The 27,364-nt window shown below is 43.6% G+C and overlaps 1 protein-coding gene across 1 annotated transcript in view; it reads right to left on the bottom strand.

Moving 5' to 3' along the window:
- The window catches only part of LMF1 (lipase maturation factor 1), a 129,484-nt gene extending 105,524 nt beyond the window's left edge, over positions 1-23,960 (bottom strand). Inside the window, exon 1 of the mRNA XM_079320266.1 lies at positions 23,786-23,960. Coding sequence (XP_079176392.1) covers positions 23,786-23,858 — 73 coding nt within the window. The 5' untranslated portion in view covers positions 23,859-23,960. The remainder of the gene's footprint in view (positions 1-23,785) is intronic.
- Between the last annotated feature and the right edge of the window lie 3,404 nt (positions 23,961-27,364).

Below are 27,364 nucleotides of genomic sequence, written 5' to 3'. Positions count from 1 at the left end.
AGTAACCTTGAAAATAATCTAACTCCAAATTTTCAGTTGGGATAGAAAAGGATTTAAGAGATCAACCCCTTATAAAGGGAGAGTGTCCCACTCTAAGTGACCACACAAGCACAGATATTAAAGAGAAATTATTTTTTGAAGTATCTAAAAATGTGGAGATAAAGAGATGAGAGCATAGCAAAGTTCCCCAAAGGAGAGAAAACTGCATTTCCGAAGAAGATTCCAGATCTTCTTCCTGATGCATCTGCAGAGGGGGGAGATTTTAGCACCTGTGGCATCCCAGGATTCAAAAATGAAACCAAACACTTTGAGATATTCCTGTACAGGATAATTTTCCAAAGAGAAAGTGCTGACCCTTAAAGAGCAGCACGTGTTGGGAGCTGCTTTAATTTCATTTCACTTTAAAAACCTCACCAAGGAGAAGCTGAAAATGCTGTTTGTAACTGAGGCAGAGTTAAAAGGTACTCAATAAAAACCTCCACCAATTTCTCCTGGCCATAAATCCAAAAGGTAAAATTGTGCAACACCAGTCCTTCATATTTAATAATAACAAACAGATGGGAAAATATTCTAATAAATTATTTGAACTGTCCAAGCTGTGTGCCAGAAAGTCCTGGCCAAATTCTCCTGCTTAACCATCTCTGGAGCATTTTCCCTATTCCTGGAGGGGGAAATATCAGCAATATCAGCATCTAGTGATTTTCTTTTAAAATAAATTTTAGGAAGAGATGAAATCAGCACTGGAGCTACATCCTAGGGCAGACACAACACAGCCAAACATGAGGAGGGGTTTTCCACCACAGCACAGATCAAAGAGCCAGCAGCACATGGAGAAGCCCAGGGATAAATGGGATTGAGCCCTGCTCCTGGTTTGGGATTTGGGGGTGATTTTAAACTCCAAATGACACTTTGGGATTGAACCTCTCCAGGCTCCTGAGGGTCTGACAGCCAAATAACCTGGAAATCCTGGAGGTTTTGGGGACAAAGCTGCCTGTGCTGTGCCCAGGGATGTGCAGGAGAGTGGGAACAGCCCCAGGTCCCATTGGGGTCATTCCATGGAAACACCAACCCAGAGCTGGGTTTGCTGCTGCTCACCTTTGAAGGGTTGGTTCTAAACCACCAAATCTTGATTTTAAAATTCTTCTCCTCCTCTCCCTTGTCACTGTGTGTTTGAAAAGCTGAATGAGCCAGAAGAATGTTACTAGCAATATTTATATAACAATATATAATATATATGTTATTATATAATTATTCTTTTTATTAGGAATATTAGGAAATGAGAATGGAAAATATTTATATTACATGTTGTGATAAAGGGGATGAAAATTGGGATTTTAAAGCTTAGCAAAGCACAGATGGGGAGTTGCACAGCTCTGCATTATCCCCTCAGACACCCCCTGGCATTGCCATCCCTCTGGGAATTTCTGTCTCTCCAGGCTGTGCTTTCCCCTGGGCACAGCTGGGCAGCTCCAAGGGCACTGACACTGGCCCAGATTCACAGCTGGGATTTTCCCCTGGTGCTTCCCACCCTGCATTTCATGGAATAAAAAGCTCAAGACAAGAACCACTTCCCTGGAGGTTTCTGCCCCTCATCCTTCACCTTTCCATGGCTTTTTTTCCCCCAGGGATCCTTTTACATCTTCTCCCACTCCAAGTGACCACATAAGCACAGATATTAGAGAGAAATTACTTTTGAAGCATCTAAAAATGTGGAAACTTTCAAAATAACAGCATTCCTTCAGGAATCCAAAACAGGGACAAGAATCATTTCCCTGGAGGTTTCTGCCCCTCATCCTTCTCTGTGGATCTTCCCCCCAAGGTTCCCTTCACACACTCCAAGTGACCAGAGAAGCACAGATATTAAAGAGAAATTATTTTTGAAGCATCTAAAAATGCTGAAATAAAGAGAAGAGAGCACAGCAAAGTTCCATATTTCTTATGGCTCCTTCAGGTGCCAAAATCTCCAATTAGGTCACCTGGAGCCTTCTCTCCTCCAGGCTATAACAAGGACAGGTAATTTTGGGATGCATCCTTAAAAAAAGAACAGGAAAAAAACCAGAGAATTGGCAGAAAAGCAGCAAGCTCAGGCACAGGAGCTGAGTGAGGTGCAGCTGGAATTTTCCTTTGAAATCCTGACACTTATCTGCTTGCAGCAACAGCAAATATGTACCTTGGCTCCCTCCAGCTTCCCAGGATGGCTGGGGAGAGCTTGGCTTAACACTGTGGTTTCACCCAGCCTGGGGATGGAAAAAAAGCCCATGAGAAAATCACTTAGCTGGGCTTAAAGTAAATAAATAAATCCCATTTCTTGAGGAGTTTCAGGGATGCAGTGAGGGGGTGGCCAGAAATATTTGGCTAGGTAGCAATTGCCCCCGAAATCAGGAATGAGAACATGAGCCTGGGACACCCCAGGGATGGAATTTTTCAGGAATTATTTCAGGAAATCGAGGCAGCCCACACAGGGCTCAGCAGGAAGCAGAAAAACACAAAAAGATTTTGGCTCCCAGGAAATTCCTGTCAGCAAACAAATGCTGGGACAGCAGGGAAAGGGGCAGCTCATTCCTGAGCTCCCTGGGGGGTTTGGGGCTCCCACTTTCTGCTCTTTTCCTTCAGGTTTGGCACATTGGATCTTTGGATTTAACCCCAAAATCAGGAGTTCAGGTGATGCAGTGAAACCCCAAAATTGCCTCCCCACCCTGATTTTTAATGATGCTCAGTCATTAACGAGCTCCTGCTCCCATTTAAAGGGAGGAGAGGAAGGGAAATACAGAAAATCTGATTGCTAAGATATTCTCCCATGAACAAACTCACTAATTCACAAACTCACACAATTCCTGTCCCCACTGGAGTCTAAATTTGTGTTTATCTCTCAATTCTGATACATTTCCTTCCCAATTTAAAGGTGGCAAGGCAAAAAGAACTGCATCAGTTCCAAAACTCCTGACTTTTCTTTTTGTTGATCCAGAAATCTGCTCGACCCCACAAACAATACCAAGGAAATAACATTTTGGGCCAAAGAACTTCAAGGAGAAATGCACAGCCAGCTCCATTCATGGGGTTTGTTCCCTGCTCTGGGCAGATCAAGGAGTTTGGATTTAGAGGAAGATCAAACTTGACCTCTGGCTCTCACTTCCACCAGTTCTGATGCACAGAGGGAACACAGAAAATGCAATAAAACCTCAAAATAGAGACTTGTGAAGAATCCCAGAGAATTCCAAAAGGGGATCTGCCAGCACAAATACAATTAAACAATATTTATCCTTCAGTAGCATCGAGCTGTCAAATAAATCCCTAAGAGGACAACTTAAAAGAAGGGAAAAAACCAATCCCACACCATTCCTTTTCATGCAGGAAAAAAAAGGGATAAGAATAGATAAGAAAACAGGACAAATGTCCTGGAAAAAAGCCTTAATTTTATTACTCAAACCAATGGATTTTTAATCCATGGCCAAAAGATAGGAATGGGCAGAGAAATTGAATTTTTTTTCCATTTCCAAAGCAATGCTGTGGCTGGGATCCTGCAGGGAGATGGTGAAGGTGCTCCAGACCTTTTTCAATGATTAAAAAAAAACCCCAAAAAAATCAAGGCTATTTCACCTGACCCAAACTTCTCTGCTCATCAAAAATTCCTGGTGGAAAGCAACCAAAATCCACCCAAACTTCCCCTCCCCAGATCAATTAAAAGGATGGAGAATATCCCAAGAGTTGGATTCCTCAAAAAGGGTCTGACCTTCCTCAGAGCTCCCCAGCTGCCCTGAGATGTTCAATGCTAAGATCTCAACCCTTTAATTAATAATAAAATTAATGATTCTACCACAGAGGAACATCCACCAGGACTCATCACTCCAGGGAAAATGGAGCTCCCAGATTCCATAGGAAGAGCTGGAATCATCCTCACAAATCCCTGCCAGAAAACTTTTATGGGATGGAGATCAGGGCAGAAAAAGGGCAGGGAATGGGAAGGAGGCACAGATAAATCAGATGTTGGAAAAGCCAGTGGATAATGGAAAAGAAAAACTCCAGCAGTTCCTTGGATGCCCTTTGGTTTTTTTTTTTGTCATTATCCAGGGGTTGCTCTGCACATCAAGGTTTATTTAACTTCAGGAAAAGACAAAAATAAAAATCAAAACTTCTTCCCTCGTGCCAGAGCTGGTCTGGGGATGGGAGCAAGTCCTGAAGGCAGCTCTGCCCAGCTCCCATCCTCCCTCCCTGCAGGGCCTGGAGACAGCACAGGGATCTCAGAGAGCTGAGAAATCTCAGCCTGTGGGAGCCAGCACTGCTCCACTGTTTTCACTGGAGCCTCCCCAGCTTCTCTTCCTCACTAAAAATCAGGAGAAAAACTTCCTATCTCTGCTTTTAGGTGGGTTCTGGGCTCACCAAACATGCCCCAGAGCTGATTGTTTCCAGGGGAAGCCAAGCAGGAGGTTTTTCCCCAGAGGCTGGGACAGCTGGCAAATTCTGCAGGGACAAAAAATGTGCCAAGGTTGTTGGCATCTCAAGATCCTTCAAGCACAAAGGCTTTAAAATCCAGCAGAATTCCATAAATCAGGTGGAGACCAGGTTGGACAGGGCTTGGAGCAAGCTGGGTGTCCCTGCCCATGGAACAAGATGAGCTTTGAGGTCCCTTCCAACCCAAACCATTCCATGATTCCATAAAATAAAGCCAATGTCCTCTGCAGCTGCTGGAACACCTGCCAAAAATCCTCTTTAAAACTTGTCTGGGTTTGGTTTTTAAAAAATAGAACAAAAGCTGAAAAGAATCACACAATACAATATTTCCAGGAGCACTTTGTGTGGGTATTGCAGGTCAGCCTTGCTGGGGAACTTTGGTTTTCCAGAGGGAAAAACTCATTTTTTGTAATGAAACAGGAACAACCAAAAGAGGGAGAAAAGCAACAGCTCCCAGGATATTTGTGACCAGAATTGGAGCAGGCTCAGAGCAGTCTCATATCCCTGAATTTCTTTTCCAAACCCTTCTGGGCCACAGGACCCTGCAGGTGACACACCTCCCATCCCAAATCCCAGCACAGCCTTTCCTGAAGGATGCACAGAATGAGGATTTGTATCACTGGGGTCATTAAAATCCCCATTCCTGAAGGAGTGGGGGAATTCTTCACCCCTTCCCAGCCACATTCCAGCTGGGGAATTCCATGGGATCTCGCTAAACCCCAAAGAAGTGGCTGCAGTGTCCAGGTCACCCCATCCCACCCTGGACATGGTCACACGAGCTGAACTTCAGCCCAAAGTGGTGGCAGCACTTCCCTGTTTATAGTAAATTTGGAACAAGCTTTTCTTGGTTAAAAAATCCCTTTTTTAGCACAAACAGGGAGCAATCAGCCCGAGCTGGGATGTTTGGAAATCAAATCCTAAAAACGTGAGCTGGAGTTCAGATCCACCTCGCTGGGAAAAGGCTGCTGGAAGATTTGGGAATTTTTTAAAGAGCTGAGCTGGCACTTCCCTGAAGCCCAGGGGAAACTCTTGCACAGAAGGAGAACTGGGAACAGGCTGTGGGTTTAATGAGAGGCTTAACACAAATCCAGGCTAAGCTCAGGAGAGATAAGAGAGGCTCCTGCAAGATAAGAACAACCTTGGCTTGATAAGGAGCCCAGGGCCAGCATCAAACTCTGCAGGTGAACCTGTGAACAGGTTCAGTCTTACACACCATGAGCAATTACAGCTAATTAAGCTAATTGCCTTTCTCCTAGTGTAGAATCATGAAGGGTTTGGGTTGGAAGGGCCCTTAAAGCCCATCCAGTTCCAATCCCAACACTCTCCACTGTCTCAGGGTGTTCCAGTCTGGCTTGGACACTTCCAGAGATCCAGAGGCAGCCACAGCTTCTCTGGGAATTCCATCCCAGCCTCTCCCCACACTCACAGGGAAGAATTCCTTCCCAATATTCCATCTATTCCTGTCCTCTTCCCTTGATCCTGTTACAAAATCCATATAAAATGTGCCTTTCCCTCTTTTTCAACCCAGTCCAAACTGGGAGAGAATTCCCTCAGCCACATCCAACACCAGGCACTTCCCATCTAACTGCAGGCCAGGTTTTCCCAAATTCTGGGAGACCAGGATCCAACTCTCTGCTTTGAAACCAATGTTGGAGACAATTCCAGTGAACTTGGCAAGGCTTCAGCCTGAGAGCCTTAACAAAGGAGATTCCACCCCTGACAGTCATCCAGCCCAATTCACCTTTCCTCATGGAAATCGTGGAATGTCAGCAGCATAAAAATTGGGAAAGACCTCCAGGATCATCACCAAGTCCATTTTTAGAGAAAGATCACAAAATCCCAGGATCACTGAGGCTGGGAAAGAGCTCCAGGATTCCCCAATGCCCATCCTGTCCCCAGCCCAGAGCTCTGAGTGCCACATCCAGGAATTTCTTGGACATTCCAGGAATGAGGACACCAAACCTCCTTAGGCAGCTCCTTCCAAAGCCCCACCACCTTTTTCCACAGAAAAACTCTCCCTGAATTTCTCCCCAAAACCAAAACCCCATGCTTGCAAAAGACATTTTTCTGTTTGTTTCCTTTTTTTTTTTTTTGTTCTCCAGGCCTGGCCAAAAGTCACTCACAAGAGCTGTGCAGAAACAATTTGCTCAGGGAAAGGCTCTCCCAGTTTCTGCAAGGCCAGCGTTCCCATTCCACCCACTTACATTCCTGGATTAAGGGAAAATAAAAATCACATCCGCAGGCCGGTCAGGTCGAGATGCAGGAACATGGCAAAGGGCTGCAAGGAAAATTCCAAGCATGGAAATCTCTTTGGGAGAAGTTCTGCACTCCTTCCAGCATCACCACTTCCTCCTTCAGGAGGATTTTATCCCTCCAGCTCATTTGCATAATTGCTGCAATCAAAGGCACTACTTTGCAGTAATGACTTTAATGGCAGATTTTTCCTTAAACATTCTTTGCTAAATGCATCGAGGTCGCTGCATCCATGTGCCAGGAGGAGCACAGGCAGCAGGTGACACTCAGGGAATGTGGGGCTGCTTTTTTTGTTTTGGGGTGATTTCTGCTTTATCATGCTCGAGGTGCATCCCAGAACCAAAATATTTGTCAATTTAACAACAGCCTGGTTGGTATATTGGGAATTTCCTGCTTGTTTTCCTCATTAATTTTGCTGTTGTCTTATTAGGAGGGAATCTGGCTCGTTTCCAGGCTAAAACCAGGAAGGGAGAGTCCAAATCTCAGCTTTTGGTTTGGTTTTGCAGAATCTTGGCATGGTCTGGGTTGGAAGGGACCTTAAAGCCCATCCCATTCCTTGGCAGGGCCACCTTCCACTGGAGGATTTTCCTGAGAATTTGGAGCTCTGGCCCCTATCCTTCAAATCCATGGAGATAAGACCATCTCCAAGGCTTCAGCCACACTGTAAGGTTTATTTTGAAGACAGGCAAGAACCACTGGGCTAATTTTTAACATCAAACACAGAGCAAACAAGCTGAGGTGCAACTGGAAGTTCACAGCAGAAGCCAGCTGGGATTTCCTCCCTTTTCTTGAGGTCTGTGCCCTCCAGAAAACCCAATTTCACACCAAACCCTGGCTGTTCCAGCAGTGCATCTCCAACTCCACCATGCTGGGATGGAAAACTCCCCATGGCAGCTGGTCCACACCTTATCCTGCAGAAGATTTTGGGGAACACTTCCCCTAATTGAGGTTCCCAAACGAGCCTCAAGGCCAAGGTTTCACTGCCCTTTAATGCTGGCCTAACATTAAACCCAAGCATGGGGCAGGGAAGGAGAAAAGGCAGCAATGAAGGCAGAGGATATGAGTTCTGTGCAGCCTGGGTCTGGAAGCAGTTTAGGGAAAACCTGGAGTGGCCAAGGGCCAGCTCTGAGCTGAGCTGCTCTGGCCTAATCGTTTCCTTCAGGCAGCCTACTCCAGCTCACTAATAGGTTTTAATAAAAACTTCCAATTGGGCCAGTAAACCCCTCATTAAGCTGTTTTTAAAGCATGAATTTAAGAGGGCTGGGGGTAAAAGGTCAGGGGGAGTTTTTAATTCAGACCGGCTGGCAAAAGGTGCTGTTGTGATTGAAAACACCAGAGTTCAAGTGTCCAGGGCCACATAAACATCCGACTCTGTCACTAGACCTGCTTAAGTGACAGCTTGAAAAATAGATTTAATAAGACAGAGAGAAAAGTTTCCCACTCTTGCAGCAGCAATAGGAACAGCAGATCCCAACAGGAGGCAGGAGCAGGAATATTGGAGTGGGGGGATGGATAAAGAGCCAGCTGGGTGTCCCAGGGGCTCTGGGACACTCAGATCCCTGCTGGGAAGGGAGCAAAGTTCTCTGGGAATAGCACAGAGCAGGGTGTCCCCACTCACCAGCCATGGGAATTGTGTGGAGCAGCTCAGAGTCCCACAGTGGGAAGGGGATTGGGCTGGAAGGGACCTTTAGGATGCTCCAGCTCCATCCCCTGCCACGGGCACTTTTCCACTGCTCCAGGTTGATTCCAGCCTTGGGTTCCTCCAGGGATGAAGCAGCCACAGCTCCTCTGCCAGGGAATTCTCTTGGGCAGCCTCCCCCAGCTTAGCTCTGAGCTCAGCCCATCCCCACCTTAAGCCAAGCTTTGGGCCTGCACCAGTGAAGTGTGACCTCAGTTGTTTCATTTTGCTCTCATTTTCCTCCTGCTGCTCTCCAGGCTGGTGCAGCTAAAGGAAAATTTCCCCCCTTGCCTGGGAACACTCACAGAGCAGAAATATCTCCTCCATCTCCCCCAGAACCCCAGCTGTGCACTCCAACATTTAATTTTATGTCAATGCACATCTAAAATTCGAGATCCCTGAAGACCTTTTAAAAGAAAATCCTCCTTGGAACAATTTGCATTGAAGCAAAGAGTGAGGATTTAACAAGTGATGGAGAATTACAAATACTCGGCTCTCAACTTTTTATTCTACTTCTAATCAAAACACACTTCAGCTCAAATTCTGAGCTAATAGATGCAATATCAAATTGGGGGGCATTTTGGGTAGGAACTCAGTTATTTGCTCATTTCATGTTTACAGATAATGGGGAAAAAAACCAAACTCTGGAGTTTGTTCAGGAATTGTCTTTTCTCCACACCAAAATTAACAAGGAAGTTTACTGCGAGAAAAAAAAAAAAAAACAAAACCAAAAAAAGCAAAAAAGGAAAAAAAAAAAAAAAAAAAGCTTTTGCTTTTAAAATGTGCTTCTAATTCGGGCCTGCCAGGAGAGCAGAAGCCAGGCTCTCTGGAATGATCCCTAAGGAAACATTTGCTTTGGCTCCAAGCAGGACACTCTGGAGCATCAGGAGTCAAATGGGATCAGCTGCTCCTCCATCCTTTCTGTCTAATGATCCCATTTTAATGATCCCATTGATAGCCACGAGGACAGCAGATGCATTCCTGCCTTTCCTGGCTGGGAACAGGGATCCTGGAACCTCTGGGATAATTCAGCATCTCTCTGGACAGTGACCTCATTTTCCCTGGATTTTCACTCTGCACACATCCACTACAATTCCTTCCATCCTTGAAGTTTTCCTGCTTTTAACTCCCCAGTACCACCTTTTGGCTTTTTTTTTTTTTACCAAGACAAACTCAGAACCCTCAAAGTCTCTTCTGGATATCTGGGGCTCCTTAAAACCAGAAGGCAGAGCAGGAAAAAAGAGGATAAAAAAGAGCAGCACCTTTTCCAAGCCTCTGCTAGAGCAGGGATAATAAATCCCTACATGAAATCAGATTTTCCTTGAAAAAAAAAAAAAAAAAAAAAAAAAAAAAAAGAGTCCTTGGAGGCAGAAGCTTCTCCAGGAATTCCTGCTCCAGTGGAGAGCAATGGTGGCACCACCCCAGAGCTGGGGAGTTCTGGTCACACTCTAAGCCAGGAGAATGAGGATTTTCAGGAAGGATAAAGCACCAAGATGGATTTGGGGGTTCTTTCTAATCCCAGCAGCACAGAGGGAACCTGAGCTGAGCCAGGACAGCTGGGAAGGGGCTCCAGCAGGGAGAACACAGGGGAAAGGCTTTGGAACAGCAAAGCTCAGCAGGAGTTTCAGGCTGAGGAGAAGCCAGGAAAGATCTAAAGGAACAGCCTGGTCCTAGAGCTGTGCTCCAGTGAGGGCAGACAGCCACCCCAAAAAGCAGCCATCCCAAAAAACCAGCTATCCCAAAAAAACAGCCATCCCAAAAAAACAGCTATCCCAAAAAACAGCCATCCCAAAAAAACAGCTATCCCAAAAAACAGCCATCCCAAAAAACCAGCTATCCCAAAAAACAGCCATCCCAAAAAAACAGCTATCCCAAAAAACAGCCATCCCAAAAAAACAACCACCCTAAAAAAAACAGCTATTCCAAAAAAGCAGCCACCCTCAAAAAAACACCCATCCCCAAAACACAGCCATCCCAAAAAACCAGCCAGCATCCATCCCAAAAAGGCAGTCACCCCAAAAAGTCATCCAGCCATCCCAAAAAGCCTCATTCCCAACTCTGAATTCCCATTCCCAGCTCTGAATTTCCCATTCCCAGCTCTGAATTCCCATTCCCAGCTCATTCCCTCCACGTGAGCAGGGAATAAAAAACTGGTTTTAATCCCTTTTCCCTGCCAGGACTAAGATCAAAGAGCAAAACCTGTGACAACACCAGCTGATCCCACATTTTGTTGTTATTTCCAGTTCTGGAAATTTCTGGAGTTCTGTAAAAATCCCAAGGACAGCCTGGAGTTGGAACAGAGGTGACCAGAATCCATCCTAAGATGCAGCAAAAAAAAACCAAAAAACCCTCACATTTCCTGGAGGGGGATAGGAAACAATCAACTTACAAAGAACTCTCCAGGAATTTTATTTTTTTTTTAAAGGATCTTGCTTTGAAGTAGATGCTCCCAAAGAATGAAGCTTCCAGAGCTCAGCAATATTTAATGTACTGCCCCAGCAATGGGTGACTCTGTTGTTGTTTCAGCTATATTATAACAAAAATATTGTGGTTTTCCTGTATTCTAACAAAAGGAACTGGAGATTTACATCTCCTTCATCTCATTCCTAAGGAGCCCTCACGCCAAAAACGGGGCAGGGAGAGACCCCACTGCGTACAAAGGACACTTGGGATGCAAGGAAAGGCCAAAAAATAAAAAAAAAAAAATAAAAATCAGATTTTCTACACCCATCAGCAGCACATGCAGAGGTTTGTGTTGTTGTGGATTAAATATTCACATTTAGCAGGGAGGAATTAGCTGGAATGTTCTGTGCATCAAGATGGAAAATTCTCAATGTTTTGTTCTGCTCCACCTCAACATTCCCAGAAACCCCCATCAAATACCAGAATTCCAGAAAAACCCATTGAAGTGAGGAGACAGCTGCAATTCCCAGAAGGAAAAGGGACCAAACCTCCCTAAAGCACAGAAATGGAATTGAATCATTTTCCTTTGGGAATAACCAGCTCCAATCTGGGACAGGCTGGGAACATAAATCCCATTTTTAGGATCCATTTTTAGATCCTTTTCCAGCCATTCATCCCATGAGCACATTCCTAAAGGGAGAAACCCCAGCCATTTAAAATTTCAATATTAAATTTCAATATTATATTCTGCAACTTTAAAATTAATTCCAAGAATAATAAAAAAATTATAAAATTTATTATCAAAACTACACATACTCCCCCACATCCTTTACACAAACAATATTATCTACAATAAACAACAAAAACCCTTTTTTACTCTTAATTAATTTTTCCAACTAAAACAAAAGAACTCCCTAAATTATATTTTTTCCTTTTTCTTAAAATTATTCAAAGCTAAACTAAAAGCCCAAAAACCACCAAAAACTCACACCTATAACTCACCAAACCTAAACCCCAACATTTCCCAACACTAAAAAACTAAAAATAAATTAAATAAAGCAAACTACAACCCACAAAAACAACTCTTCCAAATTTATCATCTCTTTGAAACAAGAACAAATTTTACTATTTAATGTTATTCATTTTTATGCTAAAAAATACTTTACCTTAAATAAACATTTTTTTCCACTTCTCTCCAAAAAAATATTTCACCAAACCAATTAAAAAAAAAAAAAAACCTACTTAAATATATTTCCTAAAAAACGAAAATTTCAAAAATTTTCTCCCAAATTTACCCAAAACCAAAACAAATTCCCTCTCAGGAATGTTCTTCATTTCCTTCATCTCAGTTTACAGAATTTCCTTTCTTTAAAGACATATGGACAGAAAGAAATGCAGTAAAATGTAATCAAAAGCTTAATTAAAAATTAAACTTAATAAAAATACCCTTACATTTAATAAAAAATCAAAATTTAAATATGAAAAAGCTCAAATCACAATTAAAACATACAAGAGAAAAAAAAATCACAATTTAAATATGCAAATAGAAAAGCAAAAGAAAATTCACAATTTAAATATACAAGAGAAAGAAAAAAATAAAATAAAAATTCAAACATGCAAGAGAAAGAGAAAAAAAAATTAAACATGCAAGAGAAAGAGCAAAAGAAAAATCACAATTTAAATATGCAAGAGGAAATAAAATAAAATTTAAACATGTCAGAGGAAACAAACATAAAATTTATTTTTTAGAGGAAGAGCAAAGCTGGAACAGGGAAAAGCTACATACCCAAAATTGCATCAATAAAATTTTACTGCAGCTTTGGGCTCAGTTTGAGTCACTTACCAAAGGAATACCTGCAAAACAAAATGAAGAAGAAGCCAAAGATTTCAAATTGGGGTTGATAAATCAAATAAATTTCATAAATTCAAGGGAATGAGGTTTATTCCTCATTTGTAATATTTGGAATTTTTAAACACTGTCAAGGAGCACAGAAAATGGAACAGAAATGGGGAAATGCTGCTCTGTGGAAATGGAAAAAGGAAAATTCCTGAATTTTTGGGCTGCTCAGATTTCAAGGAATTGGAACAAATTTTAAATTAAAATATATATTTTTTAATTTTTTAATAGTGTTTATTCCCAGTACAGCTTCAATCCCACATTGGGACTTTATTTGGATTTATTTATATTTATTTGTATTTGCAGCAATATTAAACAAACACAAAAACCACAAAAAACCCACTCCCAATACTAAAAACACACCAAGTTTCAAAGATTTTTAGAAGGATTGGTAAGATTGAAAAATATCCTGGATAAATTGCCTTTTATACTTATCATTGATGGGTTTTTGAATTAATCAACCTCAATATTTTGGACTGTGTTTGACAACAATTTCCTGCAGATTTACTGATGTAAAAAGAAAAAAAAGCAGAGTGATTTGTAATTAATTAATTTAAATAAAATTTGTAACATTTTATTTAAATTAATTAAATTTGCAAAATCTTATTTAGACTAATTAAATTTGTAAAATTTATTCATTTTTAATATCTTTTTAAATTGCAAAATTCATTCATTTAATTCTTTCTGCAAAATTAATCCAAACAACGAAATTTGCAATTTAATTAATTTCAATAAAAGCAGCTTTTTAATAAAGTTCTCTGATCTTTGCTGATCTCCACCATGCTCCTGCTGCAGGAATTCTCATTTCTTTCCATTCTCATTCTATTTATTTCTATTTCTCATTCTATTTTTCTATTTTCTCATTTTATTTATTTCTATTTCTCATTCTCTTTCTATTTCCTCATTCTATTTCCTTCTATTTTCTCATTCTATTTCTCATTTTATTTCTCCTTCTATTTCTTTCTATTTCTTTTTCTATTTCTGTTTCTCATTCTATTTCTTTCTATTTCTCCTTCTATTTCTTTCTATTTCTTCTTCTGTTTTCTCATTCTATTTATTGATTTCTATTTCCTCATTCTATTTCCTTCTATTTTCTCATTCTATTTCTCATTTTATTTCTCCTTCTATTTCTTTCTATTTCTCCTTCTATTTCTCATTCTATTTCTCCTTCTATTTTCTTTCTATTCTCCTTTCTTGGCACAACTTAAGAACCCCCCTGAGGCTCATTTAAAAAAAAAAAAAAAAACCTCAATTAAAAAAAGGAGGAATTAATAAAATCTTGTATTTTGCTGAAGCACATGAAGTTTTCTGACGTGTGTCTGGTGCTGATTGCATCAATCCAGGCTCCTCATGTGATGACAACCACACATTTTATTTATTTATTCTGGATTTCTTTCTCTGAAGAGACAAATGCCAAGGCAACCAAAGCAAAAGGGCCACTCAGAATCCATAAAACCAGCAGGAATTCCTGTAGGAATTCTTCATTTTTAATAGGTACAAGAAGGGCAGGTACCCAATTCCCAAAGATTTCACCAATTTTCATTTCAAGGTGGCTCTAATGAGTTCACAGAATTATTTATTAAAAAATGAGGTTTTCCCCCACATTTTGGTGTTTGAAACGTTCCCATCAGATAATAAGGAAAAATATGGATTGGATATTTGATTTTTGATCTGCACATTGTCAAATTCTGCTGATTCAAAGAACATTCCACTTGGATTGCCTAAATCTCATTTAAAAATGATCTCATGGCTGATTTCTGCAGAGACAACATTTTACATTTTCAGCCCTGACTTGTCAGGGGAGGAAAATCCACTTAGCCAAGATCAGCTGGGAATCATAAACATCATTTAATATTTGAGTTAAATTGTTTTCACCACCTTGTCCTGATGATTAATTCTGGCTTCTGTAGATTCCTGGAAAGTAAAAACTGAGAGCAAAACCTGCTTTGAACTTCATTATTCCCAAGGAAAACACTTTTTGCTCTCAAGGGTTTGAGGACACAGCTCTGAAAAACTTTCCAAGGATCAGGAATTCCCAAAATGCCACTTTTTCCAGAAAATCCCTTTTTTTTTTCCTGCATGCAGAGCATGTGGGATGATGGTTTTTATTTGCTCATCAGCCAGACTTGCCCCATAAATTCACATTTCCTTCCTCACTCAGCTACCCCAGAGCTGCACAGGTTAATTAATAATTATTTAATGCAGGAGTTGTTCAGGAGAGGGAGATCTAAATGTATAAAACATTCCCCCAAAAAATTCCAAACAGAGTCCATTAAAAATAGGATAAATCAGGACATCTATGGATGTTCTGAGGAAAATCCAGCTGGATTTGGAATAAAAATGGAATAAAACCAATCCCACCCCAGCAGTGCCCAACACCACCAGGTCCTTGCAGCTGAGTTTCCACATCCAGGAGAATTCCCTGCTCATCTGCAGCTCCCATTGCTGTTCTCCATGGAAAATGAACCCAGATTAAAAATTCCATCCCTGTCACAATCCCTCTCCTTCCCTGGGCTCTGTAATTTGGGATGAAGGAAAAGTTTTTGGGGTCCAGCCACTTTTTTTTATTCTTCATCAGAATTTGGTGCCCAAAAGGACATTTCCAGGAGCTGCACTGGGATTGTCCCATCAAAACAAAAATATTAAAAAAATTGGGAATTTTAGTTCTCCAGCTCTTTTCTCTCCAGGGAGGGATGGAAGAAGGGAAACATCTCCCCATGGCCAGATAAAGGAATGAGATATTCTAATTTTTATTCTTCTTCTTGTTGTTATTTTTGGGGTGTTTTGGAGAGTTGGGAAAATAAAGCCAGGTTGTAAAAAGGATTCTGTTTTCAAGGCCCTAAAAACTTCCAGTTTAGCAAAGGCATCAAAGTGCTGTTGGTTAATGAGATTTATCTAAAGGTATTTCTGTTTAATACAAAAACTGGACACTGGGTTCAGGCACAACAGGAATTTCTGCTTCAGTTTCCAACTGGAATGGAAAGCTGGTCTCAGTTTAAAAGGCTTAAGCCTTTTCAGTAGTAGTAAAGAAGTTTTAGTTTTAGAAGTACAGAAAATGTGGGAAATCCACCTGTCCCAGGATAGGATTGGGAGACAATCACTATTACATACAGGTAAAAAAACTGTGGAAAGAAAGATTTTTTAAGTCTTAAATAAGACTTTATAAGATATATAAATAAGACTTTCTATAAATAAGACTTTCTATACATAAGACTTTATAAAGAAAAGTTTTTAAAAATCCTGGTTTAAGCCTGCTACTTCAGCTGAATGCAATTAACAACCAGCCTGGAAAGTTCCCAGAAAGAATTAAAATGAGAAAATGAGGAAGAATTAGAATGAGAATCAGTAAACACAAGAGATTCACACCTATAAAAACCAGAAATCTATCCCATGAAAATGTGTGAAGAATCTAAAGAAATCTCAATAATCTAAAAAGAAGAGTTTGACAGGTACATACAATAACCTTTACCACCCAGTGAACTGGGTTTCACTAAACTGGTAACCAATTAAGTTTAACATGGTATTTCCTAGAAATATCCACCATAAGAATAAAAAATTTGCTTTTCTACATGAAGAAACCAAAATCCCATCTGTTTATATTGTAATAAATCTCACACCTTCTCTCTGTCTCCTTTCCCACTGCTAATTATTTAATTAGCTTTATAATTTTTCCCTCAGCTCATCCAACTCAGCTCTTTCAGCTTTTCCCCCTTGAGCCTCTCCTGTGCCTGGGGCTGTTCAGAGCAAAGGGACATCCAGACACTTCCCTGGCTCTGAGCAGTGGAAAAGCTCATCCACAGCTCCCAAAAGTTACTGAAAGCTTGCTGGAAAAGCACCAAATTAAAGCTACCAACCAAATTAAAGCTGTAAACACTTAGGATGGAAAAACACCCTTTTTTTGCTGTTTTTTTCCCTGGGACCTGGGGATTCACTTCCCCAGCCCAGCTGGGAAACATCGTTGGCAAAATCCATCAAAATGAAATCCAGGATTAGTCTGGTGCACCATTAATTTCAGAACATCATTAACTGAAAAGTGTGGGGGTAAGAAACTTTTTTTTGACAGCTGGTTTTGGTCCCTGCCAAGCCTTCAGCACTGCACAGCCACAGTGGGGGGAGGAAATCAGCTGGGATGGGAGCAAATGAAACCAGTCTGGTTTCTGGATTCACTTTCTTGTGGTCACAGAGCTCTAAAAGCTGGGATGCTGTGCTCTGTAATTACAACATCCACATTTAAATGGGAGGAACAGGGCTGACACTACAAATAAAGGAGGAGGAGATTTGCTCCTCGGTGCTGGGAAAGGTGCCTGGGCAGGGCTGGAGCCAAGCAGGGTGTGAGGAATGGGATTTCCCATCCTGAGCATCCCCCAAAGCATCCCCCTGTGCTGCCCTGCTCAGGAGAGAAATGGGAATGATGCAGCTGAGCCCCAACTCTGGCCATGCTCCTTTGCAAAGTCAAAAATTGTTCCAAAGCCTGGCCTGGGTGACTGCACAATTTGTCAGGCTCCAGTGGGGTTTGCTTGGATCAAATCCTGCCAGTGCCAAAAGGAGATGCTGAGGTGGCAGCCTTGGGAATCCCACTGATTCCAGCTGGAACTGAGCTCAGGAAAAGGGAAAATGGGAGCAGACCCCAGGCTGAGCTCCAGCAGCAGGGCAGCACTGGGCACTGATGGAAAAGTTTGGGATCAGCATCCAGGATCCTAGAGCATTAATTTCAGAACATCATTAACTGAAATCACATCCAGGATCCACAGCAAGTGGGAATCAACTCTTGAGCACTGCTGGGATCCTGCTGCTAGCAGCAGAAAGGTTCTGCAGGTGAAATCCCGGGAAAACAGGATGTCAGTAATTGCTTGATTAAGAAAGGAATCCTTTAATTGCATTAATGAATCTCTCAGGTTGGCCCCTGCTGCCAAGCACCATGAGATTCCCCAGTGCCACCTGCATTCACCTCACCCAGGATGAGTTTCCATCACATTTCCAGGTCTCCAGCACCAATCCAGCCATGGCTCAGCTCCTCCTGCCCCTCCACTCCAAAGTCCAGCTGAGCAGATCCCACTGGGATCTTTCAAGGTTTGGGCTGGGAGGGAATTCCAGGATGATCCCATTCCACACCTTCCACAATCCCAGGCTGCTCCAAGCCCTGTCCAGCCTGGCCTTGGACACTTCCAGGGGCAACCAGAACCAGGAATCCTCACATTCCTCCCCAAGACCCCACCTAGCCCTGCCCTCTGGCACTTTGGAGCCATCCCTCCTAAATCCTCTCTCTCCATCTTTCTTGCAGGCTGCCTTCAGGTCCTGGCAGGTCACAGTCAGGAAGCTTCTCCAGGCTGAACAATCCCAACTATCCCATCTCCATCCCTCTGCCTATCCTGGGGGTTTTCTCTGGCCTGGAGGAGAAATATCTGATGAAAAACGAGATGAAAAATCCCCCTTGGATTGCTCCCACCCCAACCCCAACCAAGGAGGGGAAAACCTTCCCCACGCTGGGAGATGGGGGGGAAAACCCTCCATGACTCATTTGTGCCATCAGCCACGGTTCCATTTCCACCTCCCAGCCCCAATGTGGTTCTCATTAGCTTCATTAGCTCCCAGTGGTGCTGCCAGGCAGCAGTGTCACATGGAATTAATCTGTGCTTTCATTAATGTGTCATCCCCAGCGCTCAGGGCTGCTCGCTGCATTCTTTGAAACCGATCCATCCCCTCTCTTCTGGGTGGGGAGGAAGTGCCAAAAAGCAGCTTCCTGGGCAGGAAGGATGACCCCCTGAGATGCTGCAGCTCTGGCTGGATGTTTGCAGAGATCATCTTTTCTTGCTGGGGACACAGAGAGGGCAGCTCGGAGTGAAAGGGATGCGAGGCTGCGATAACAAAGAAATTCCTGAACTCCCCTGCCAAGGGCAGATAAAGGAATGAGATATTCTAATTTTTCTTCTTGTTGTTGTTTTGGGGGTATTATGGAGAGCTGGGAAAATAAAGCCAGGGTTCTATTTACAAAGCCCTAAAAATTTCCAGTTTAGCAAAGGCACCAAGATGCTGTTGGTTAATGAGATTTACCTAAAGATATTTCTTCTTAATACACAAAACTGGACACTGGATTCAGGCACAGCAGGAATTTCTGCTTCCACTTCCCACTGGAATGGAAAGCTGGTCTCAGTTAAGAATTACAGCCCCTCAGTACAAGCTTGTATCACTTCCAGACATGATAAAGCAGGACAGAGACTGATGGGGAGCCCTTGCCAAGGTCACTGTGTCAAGCACAGCTGCCACTTCCATTCCTGTGATTCCTGGGAACTTCCCACGTGTCCTGAGAAAACCCAGGACACTCAGGCTGCCATTCCTTCCTTCACAGCTCCTGATTTTTCAGGGTCTGGGGAAAAAAAAAAAAAAAAAAAAAAAAAAAAGGTGTTCCTGAATTATCCACACTGCTTAAACTCTGATTCACTGATCTGGGAGCTCCAAGGGGGATTTTTCATCTGATTTTTCTCTTTTAGACCACAGGGAAACCCCAGGATGGGCAGAGGGATGGAGATGGGATAGTTGGGATTGTTCAGCCTGGAGAAGTTTCCTAACTGTGACCTGCCAGGACCTGAAGGGAGCCTGCAAGAAAGGTGGAGAGAAAGGATTTAGGAGGAATGGAGTGGCAGGAAAAGGAGGGATGGCTCCAAAGTGCCAGAGGGCAGGGCTAGGTGGGATACTGGGGAGGAATGTGAGGATTCCTGGCTCTGGATCCCTGGAAGTGTCCATGTCCTTTAACAGGAAACTCCCCAACTCTTCTGATGGAAAACCACCAGGAACTCAGGGGCAGAAATTGAGGCATCTCCTCCCCTCTGCACAATATTTTAGGCTTCAAAGGGCAGATTTCAAATTCCTTGCAGGATAAAAAAGTGTAGCTTGGTTTTTTTTTTGAACCCCAAAATCCCTGTTGGGTCTTTTCTTACCCCAAACACCTGCTGGGTCTCTTGTGACCCTAAAGTATTTTCTGGGGTTTTTTCTGGACCCCAAAATCCCTGCACCCCCCTTTTCCACAAGGGAAGAACACACTCAAAAGAACCTTGCAGCCACCTCATGCTAAAACATTTTATTTATTGCCTTGTTTAACTTATCCCCTTGAGCTCCTGTAACTCAACCAGAACCTTGAAAGAAAATAAAGAAAGCAGGATTTAAAAATACCACAATTCCAGCTTTTTTGCCTTTTTTTTTTTTTTTTTTTAATATCTGTGCTGTCTGACAATGGGCAGTGAGCTTTGGGAATACAATAACCCAGGGAAAGGAAAGGTTTATCAGATGCCAGTTGGAAATTCTGGAAGGGAGGAAACAACAGGAGAAGAAAAAGGAGATCAGTGGCAGAGTAGCTGAAAAGTTTGTTGCTGTAAGAAAATGTAATAGCTCTCTGGAGACACCTTACTGGGGGATAAAAGTGAATTTATCCCAGAATTACTCAGTCACTTTAGAAGTGCATTAGTGATTTTTGGTACAAAAAAAAAAAACCAAAAAACAAACCTGATTGAATTCCTGCTGGAAACCTCTCCCACAGAGCTTGTCCTGCTCAGTCCCAAAAACACCAATCCCACAGGGAATGACCCCACAAATGGAGGCCTCACCTGCAACAAGGATTTTGCTTAAACCAAGCAGCTTTTCCCATATTCTTGTTTAAAAGGGTGAAAATCCATGATAGGTGGGAGGAAAAAAAGCAAAGCCCTTTGTGTGGGACTCTGGATAAGCTGGGTTTGCAAAATGGATGTTGGACTATGAGGAAATGCCACAAAAATCTTTTAAAAACATCTTTAAACAGCTTCTACTTGATTACCATAACTTTACTCCTATTTTACTATTGCAGAAATGACAAATAATCAAGGTTCAAATGAACATAATGATTCAGCACCTCACCCAATGGGTCAGATATGAAATATTAAATATTCCTCAAAGCCTGGAAGGTTTTGAGCTTCTTGACAGACTCTTACTTCAAAAGGAAAAAGTTCAAAGTGGCAGATGGGGGGAAAAAAGAAGAAAAAAAATCCAGTATTTTAAGGCAGACCCACTGAGCTTCTGATGGAAGTTTGACACCTTCTCATGGGTGGCCTTGACCCCAAACATATCCAGGTTTATTCTGCACAGACCCACAGCTGCTTTGGGAAAAAATTGTGCCCAGAATGACAAAAATTGCCACATTTCAAAGTGGAAAACACTGGGGGAATCTCAACCCCACATTTCCCAAGCACCAAAATAAAACAATTTTTCTGCAAGAACACTTAATTTTGAGAACCACCAAAGTGCATCTTATTCCAGAGTCAAGGACTGGCAAAGCCAAGGGACACAAACTGGGCTTGGTTCTTGGGATTTTAGGCTGCCAAAATATTTCTTTATGCTACAAACAGCTCAGAGGAAGAGTTTTTTTGGAGGGTTTTAAGACCCTGCAAGCCCCCAGCTGGTGCTGGCTGTGCTGTCCCCAGCTGCCAGGTGGGGCCAGGGCAGGCAGGGGACGTGTCCTGCCCTTCAAAGGCCACACTTTGCTCTTCTAAAGCTTCCCCTGGCTGAGCCCAAGCCAGCTGGGCAGCAGTTGAAAGAGCTGCTCCTTCAGCAGCCCAAAACAAATAGGGACATTTAAAATTAAAATAGACAAAAAGGGTGATAAAAGGAATAAATTGTCCCTCACTGGCCTAAAGAAGGGAGCTCTATTCCTGCTGCATCTTCCCTGGAGTGCCTTCCCAGGGAAGCTCAGCAGAGGATTTTGGTGCCCAGGCTGGCCCAGTGAATAGGGACAGCAGGATTGTGCAAAAAAAAAATAATTCTAAATAATGTTTTTATTTTGAGCCACAGAATGATTTTTTTTTTTTTAATTTGGGCCCCAGGAGGAATTTCTTCCTCGTTTCAGACACCTCTGCTGAGCTGGCTCATCACTCCAGCCAGGACATTAGTCCTTCAGGAGAGCTGGGGTCTCCTGCAGGTGGCTTTGGAGAAGCAACAAAACTCATCCAAACCTCTCAATCTGCCCCAAATTGGGAGCAAGACAATCAATGCACCATCCAACTCCAGCCACAAACTGTGAGAGGGGAGTTCCAAAGCCAGCCTTGGTTTTAAGGCCAATACTGCAGATTTTGGGTGCTCTGAGCTCCACAACTCCTGAGGGACAGGGAGAATTCAGTGAATCCTGCTTTGCTCTCCCTGTGTTTCCCTGCAGCCAGCATCTCTCTGTCCAGGGAATTCCATGTCACCCTGCAGGCACAACAGGAATAATCCAGGTTAATTTTATTATTTGAATAATCTGACCCATTCCAGAGGATCTGGTGAAAAATGAGCTGAGCTGCTTGGATTTTTTTTTTCCCCAGAACCACCTCATTTTCTGTTTAAAACAGAATATTAAGAGGAAAAGAAGTAGAGGGAACATCTCTAATCCCCCCCTTTTCTTTTTCATCCCTTCTCCCTTGGTGTGTTTTTAGTGTACACCAGGCTAAATTTCACCCCCCAAAAATTTCAAGGAGCAAAAAAAGGGGGGGGAAAAAATAAAAATCCATCTTATCTCAACTATCAAGAGTCAATTCTTGTCATTCCTGCCAGGCAGATCATTGTCCTGGAGCTGGGAAGGGACCCCAAATCTCATCCCTGAGCTCAGGAGGAAGGGTTTGGATATGGGCTGGAGGAGGAGAGGAAAAGGCTCCTCTCTCTATCCCCCACCCTTGGCCTCTTCCCTAAAAAAGGTGCCAAAACAGCCACTCGAGGCTCACCAGGCACAACTGGAATTATTTTGGGAAAACCTCAAGGGCTCTGTCAGAGAAGGCAGCACCCCCCATATGCCAGGAAAAGTGGGAGCACAGCACGCATTGCTCCAAGACATGGGAAAAAACATTCCAGGTTTGGGGTTTTTTTTAAATAAAACTCTAAAAGCTCTACAGCCACAGCACCAGCACAGGGAACACTCCAGAGAGCTGTGGGCACTAATGAAGAGAGTCTGTCTTAATTATCCCACTGCTCCAGAATTAACAGAATTAACAGATCTAACCTCCAGCCCTGGAGTCACTGCAGCTACAAAACCTTGGCAATTTCAGGGGGAACATCTTGGGATTTTTATTTTCTGTTTCCCCCTCCAAGCAAACACAAAGTTAAAGATGACATCCAGGTTTTGCTCCTGCATCCCTGCAAGCCAGAGCAGGAGGATGCTTGAATTCCTGCCCTTTTACATTAAAACATGTAGAAAATAGACCAGAAATTCTGGAATAATTTGGAAACAGGCAATAGAAAAGCATCCACACAGTTATTTTTCCAACTCTGTGGCTTGGTTTCACAGCTTTAAGTTCATGCTGAGTAAAGGGCTCAGAGAATGGAGCTTTTCTGCTTCACCCACTGACATTCCAGCTGCAGTAGGATGGGAAGGAATGGGGCAGCACATGCAAATCCTTACAATTCAATCCACTGAGCCCATCTGTGGAAAAGGTGTCCTGCTGTAAAGCCAGAAAAATTGGGAGGAATATCCCTGGGCACCTCTGGATGGCAGAACCTTTTCCCTCCACATGACCTCAGCTGCAGGCAGGGGGTGACCTAAAGAAATCTGGGATTTTCAGGGCTCATCCTCTTTCAACCAGTGTATTTGGGGCCTTAACAAGAGCAAGGACAGCCTCAACCCTTCCCTGCAGCAGTGATTTACAGAGTCAGGGTTTCTCCTTTTCCACCCACAAGTTTCTGTATTTATTCTGAAATAGAGAATACCAGCTCTCTCTTGGACAGAGCTGAAAACTGAGAAACCACCCCAAAAGCAATTATTGAGGGAATTGCCTTGCAACAGCCATGAGGGGAAGCACAGCTGGGATAAAGCAGTGTGGAATGTTCTGGAATAACCTCAGTGGGAAGGGAGCCATGAGGATCATCAACCCCAATCCTGCACCAATGAACTGAGGAGAACTCAGGGCAGATATCCCAGGTAAGGCAGAGCTGGGACATGCCCATAAATCATTTCTGTGCCCATAAATCATTCCTGCCAGGTGCTGTCCTTACCTTACATTCCTACATGGATCACCTGGTGAGGAACAACCACAAAATGGATTGGAAATCCAAATTACAACAGGAAAACCAATGTGTACCACAAACAGAATGAGGAAATAGCAGAGCACAGGAACTGAGAACCCACCAGATCTGTCCAACATTGACCAGGGACAGGTGGAGGAGCCACAGCAGGGACATGAGGACCATGCTGGCACAGCCAGTGCCCACAAGGACAGCACCTGGCAGCAATGATTTATCTCACAATTCCTACACAGATCATCTGGTGAGGAGCAGCCACAAATTGGATTGGAAATCCAAACTGCAAATTGGAAAATTGCAATTGGAAAACCAACGTGTACCACAAACAAAATGAGGCAAAAGCAGAGCAGAGGAATTGAGAACTCACCAGATCTGTCCAACATTGACCAGGGACAGGTAGAGGAGCCACAGCAGGGACATGAGGACCATGTTGGCACAGCCAGTCAGCAGCACAAAGGCTGCCACTGCCAGGCCAGCCAGGGCCAGGCAATCCAAGGTGCTGTCCATGGCAGACCAGTCCAGGAACCAGATGAGAGTGGGGGCATAGCTCAGGGCATCCAGGCCAACCTTCCCCTTGAAGTGTTTCTTGATTTCCTGCAGGTAGAGCTTGCAGGGGAGCAGCCCCTTCTCTCCTATCAGCTGCTTGTTCTGCTGGAATGCCACCAAGAAGGCCACAGCTGCAGGACAAGGAGAGGGGGAAAGCACGTGAGGAATCACCCAGGAGGAGTCAGAGAAGTCATTCTTGGAAGGAATTTATTCCCAAATCCTTATCTCCATTAAAACCCAACACAGTGCCCAACAAAAGGGTCCCTGGGTTGCAGCTGGATGATTTTTAAGGTCCCTTCCAACACAAACCATCCCAGGATTCTATGATTTCTATGAACCACAATGCAGAAGACAAAGGAATTCTATAAATCCTGTTGGCTTTGGAGGACAGCAGATCTCCACCTTCACCTGGGCATCCATCAAGTACCTGAATCTTTTCCTTATATTGAAAAGGCATCTCAAAATACTGTTAATGAGACAGCATTAATGAGGTGCTCACAGAACCCCAGAATTTGGGTTGGAAGGGATCTCAGAGATTCTCTCATCCCACCCCTGCCATGGCAGGGACACTTCCACCATCCCAGGCTGCTCCAAGCCCTGTCCATCCTGGCCTTGGGCACTTCCAGGGATCCAGGGGCAGCCACAGCTTCTCTGGGAATCTGTGCCAGGGCCTCCCCACCCTCCCAGCCAGGAATTCTTGCCCAATATCCCATCCATCCCTGATCTCTGTTAATATAAAGCCATTCCCTGTGTCCTGTCCCTCCATCCCTTGTCCCCAGTCCCTCTCCAGCTCTCCTGGAGCCCCTTTAGGCCCTGGAAGGGCTCTGAGCTCTCCCTGGATCCTTCCCTTCTCCAGGTGAGCACCCCCAGCTCTCCCAGCCTGGCTCCAATCCTTGGAGCAGCTCTGGGATTGCTCCAACAATTCCCTGCTGTGCTGAGACCCCCAGAGCTGCTCAAAGCACCCTCAATTCTTTGAGTTCACCACCCAAAACAGCAGCTCTGACCCTCTGCATCCTCTCACACCCTGCAAGGTTGGAAATCCAAAATCTTAGCACTTTCCCATCCCTTCAATTCCCACTTTTTCCATGGTCCTAAAGCTGTCCCATTTATAGCATTTCTGCTCCTGCCCTGGACAATCTTAGACCAACCAGCTGCTTTTTTTAACAGCACATCAGCAATTTAATTACAGCTCACAGACCTAGCATTTGATGTCCTACAGGGAAAGTTGGGCAGTTGTTAGGCATTATCTCATATTTTAGGCATCTCCTGCAGTTACCAATTTGCAGTTTGTAACTCCAGTAATCTCCATGTCTCAGGGAAATAAATAAAAAAAAAAAAATTTAAAAAAATGAGGAAGACTAACATTTCCTGATTAGGCTGCATCCACTAATTTACCCATCCTTCAAACATGACCCAAACACCAGCCACGTCACGGGCAGCAGCACCAGAGCTCCTGGAAAAAGCCAATTTGTCCCCCTCCCCAATCTTCCTTGGTTAATGATCAAATCTGTTTCCTTCCTCATCTCAATGCTGGCATTCTGCAAACAACAATCCTGGTGTTCATCTGGTGTCTCTCACTGGGAGCACTGGGGGAGAGGCTGTGTGAAATCAGAGCCCAAATTCCCATTGCTTTGAAGTCTGGAGCAGCAACCCCAAGTCTGCAGCCCCAGGGAATCCAACTGAAAGTCCCATTCCCCAGACAAAGGTCTCCAGTGGGTTCCACTTAATCCACTTAACACTCCCCCTGCTCTCTGCACACAGCCATGGGTTTTATCCTCATTTAAAAACCACTAAAAGTCATCACCCAGCACATAGCAGAGGTCACTGGGAGGGTTCCCTTTGATTCCAGCAGATCCTGAACCCCAGGGATGACACAATAAAGTTGGCAGTTAATTGGTTGTGTCTCTTCCCATTCATCTTTTATACACAGTGAATGGTTTTACAAGTAAAAGACATTTTTCTTCAGTTATTTTACTCAATTGTGGACAGGGAGAGACATGAGAAAAGCTGATTCCAACACTACAGGATCAGTTCTGGAACATAAATTAAGTGTTTTCAATTTGATCCATCTTTTTCTACCAACATTCAGCTCAGCACAACTGTGTAATCGAAAGCCTGACATGAAACCAGAAGAAATAAAATTCTTCTGAGCTTTAGACAGCTTAATATCTTCATTTTTGCCTTTAAAAAAGCCAACTGAAAGCCAGTTCTGCCTTAAAATTCCATGGCTTGATTTCCCATGATTAGCACTGCAATTTGCTGCACAGTTTTCCAAAAGTGCTAATCAAATTCACCTCTAAATGCTCCAGAATTGCTGCCCCAACCCATAAATGCTGAGCAGGTTCTTGCCTAAAAAAGTCCAAATTAGACCCCTGTATGTGAGACAAACAAGGAAAGGGTAAATTAGGAAAAAACAAATTGGCAATTCCAAAGAGCACATTGGATGGGCAAACCCCTGCTCAGCCTCTCTGAGCCTGCAGGCAGCACAGACTGGGCTGGAGCTGCCATGAAATGCACATTTCAGGATGGCCCAGGAGAAAAATCTCACTGCTGGGATTTCCCACAGCACCATCCACAATGAAACCCCAGCCCAGATTTTGGGAGGATTCACCTGCCCCAAAGCAAACCCAGCATGCCAGCTGTGTTTGATGCATCCCCTCCCAGGTGATGCTCACGTTCCCAGAGCTCCAGCCCGGATCCAGCTCCCTCTCCTGGACACTCCCTGTGCTCAGATCACTCCAGGCTCCCTCTCCAGCATCTTTTGGAGCATCTCTGAAGGGCTCACCTCTCATTCAGTTCCCATTTCCACACACCCATCCCTGCTCCATCTCCTGATGTTTTCCCCTCAGGCAGCAGTGCTGGACACAGGGAAGAGCTGGAACTACAGACAGGGACTGCACAGGATTGCAGCAGCACAGGAGATGCCCAGATCCAGCAGGGATAAAGGGAAGTCATTCATCATGTCATTGCTTCCTCTCCCTGAACCCCAGAGAAACTGAGCTTTAAATTCAGTGTAACAGACCCTGCTGCCTTCTCCAGGAACCCTCCCTTTGACCACAGCTTGGTCAGGGGGTAAAAAAAGTCCCTTTTCCCCCAAAGCCAGTGCTTCTTCCTCTTCCTCCACCCTT

This window comes from Erithacus rubecula (genome assembly GCF_903797595.1).
Source record: "Erithacus rubecula genome assembly, chromosome: 17".
Taxonomy (NCBI): Eukaryota; Metazoa; Chordata; class Aves; order Passeriformes; family Muscicapidae; genus Erithacus; species Erithacus rubecula.
The sequence above is the reverse complement of the archived record's forward strand: the minus strand, read 5'-3'. Positions and strand labels throughout refer to the sequence as shown.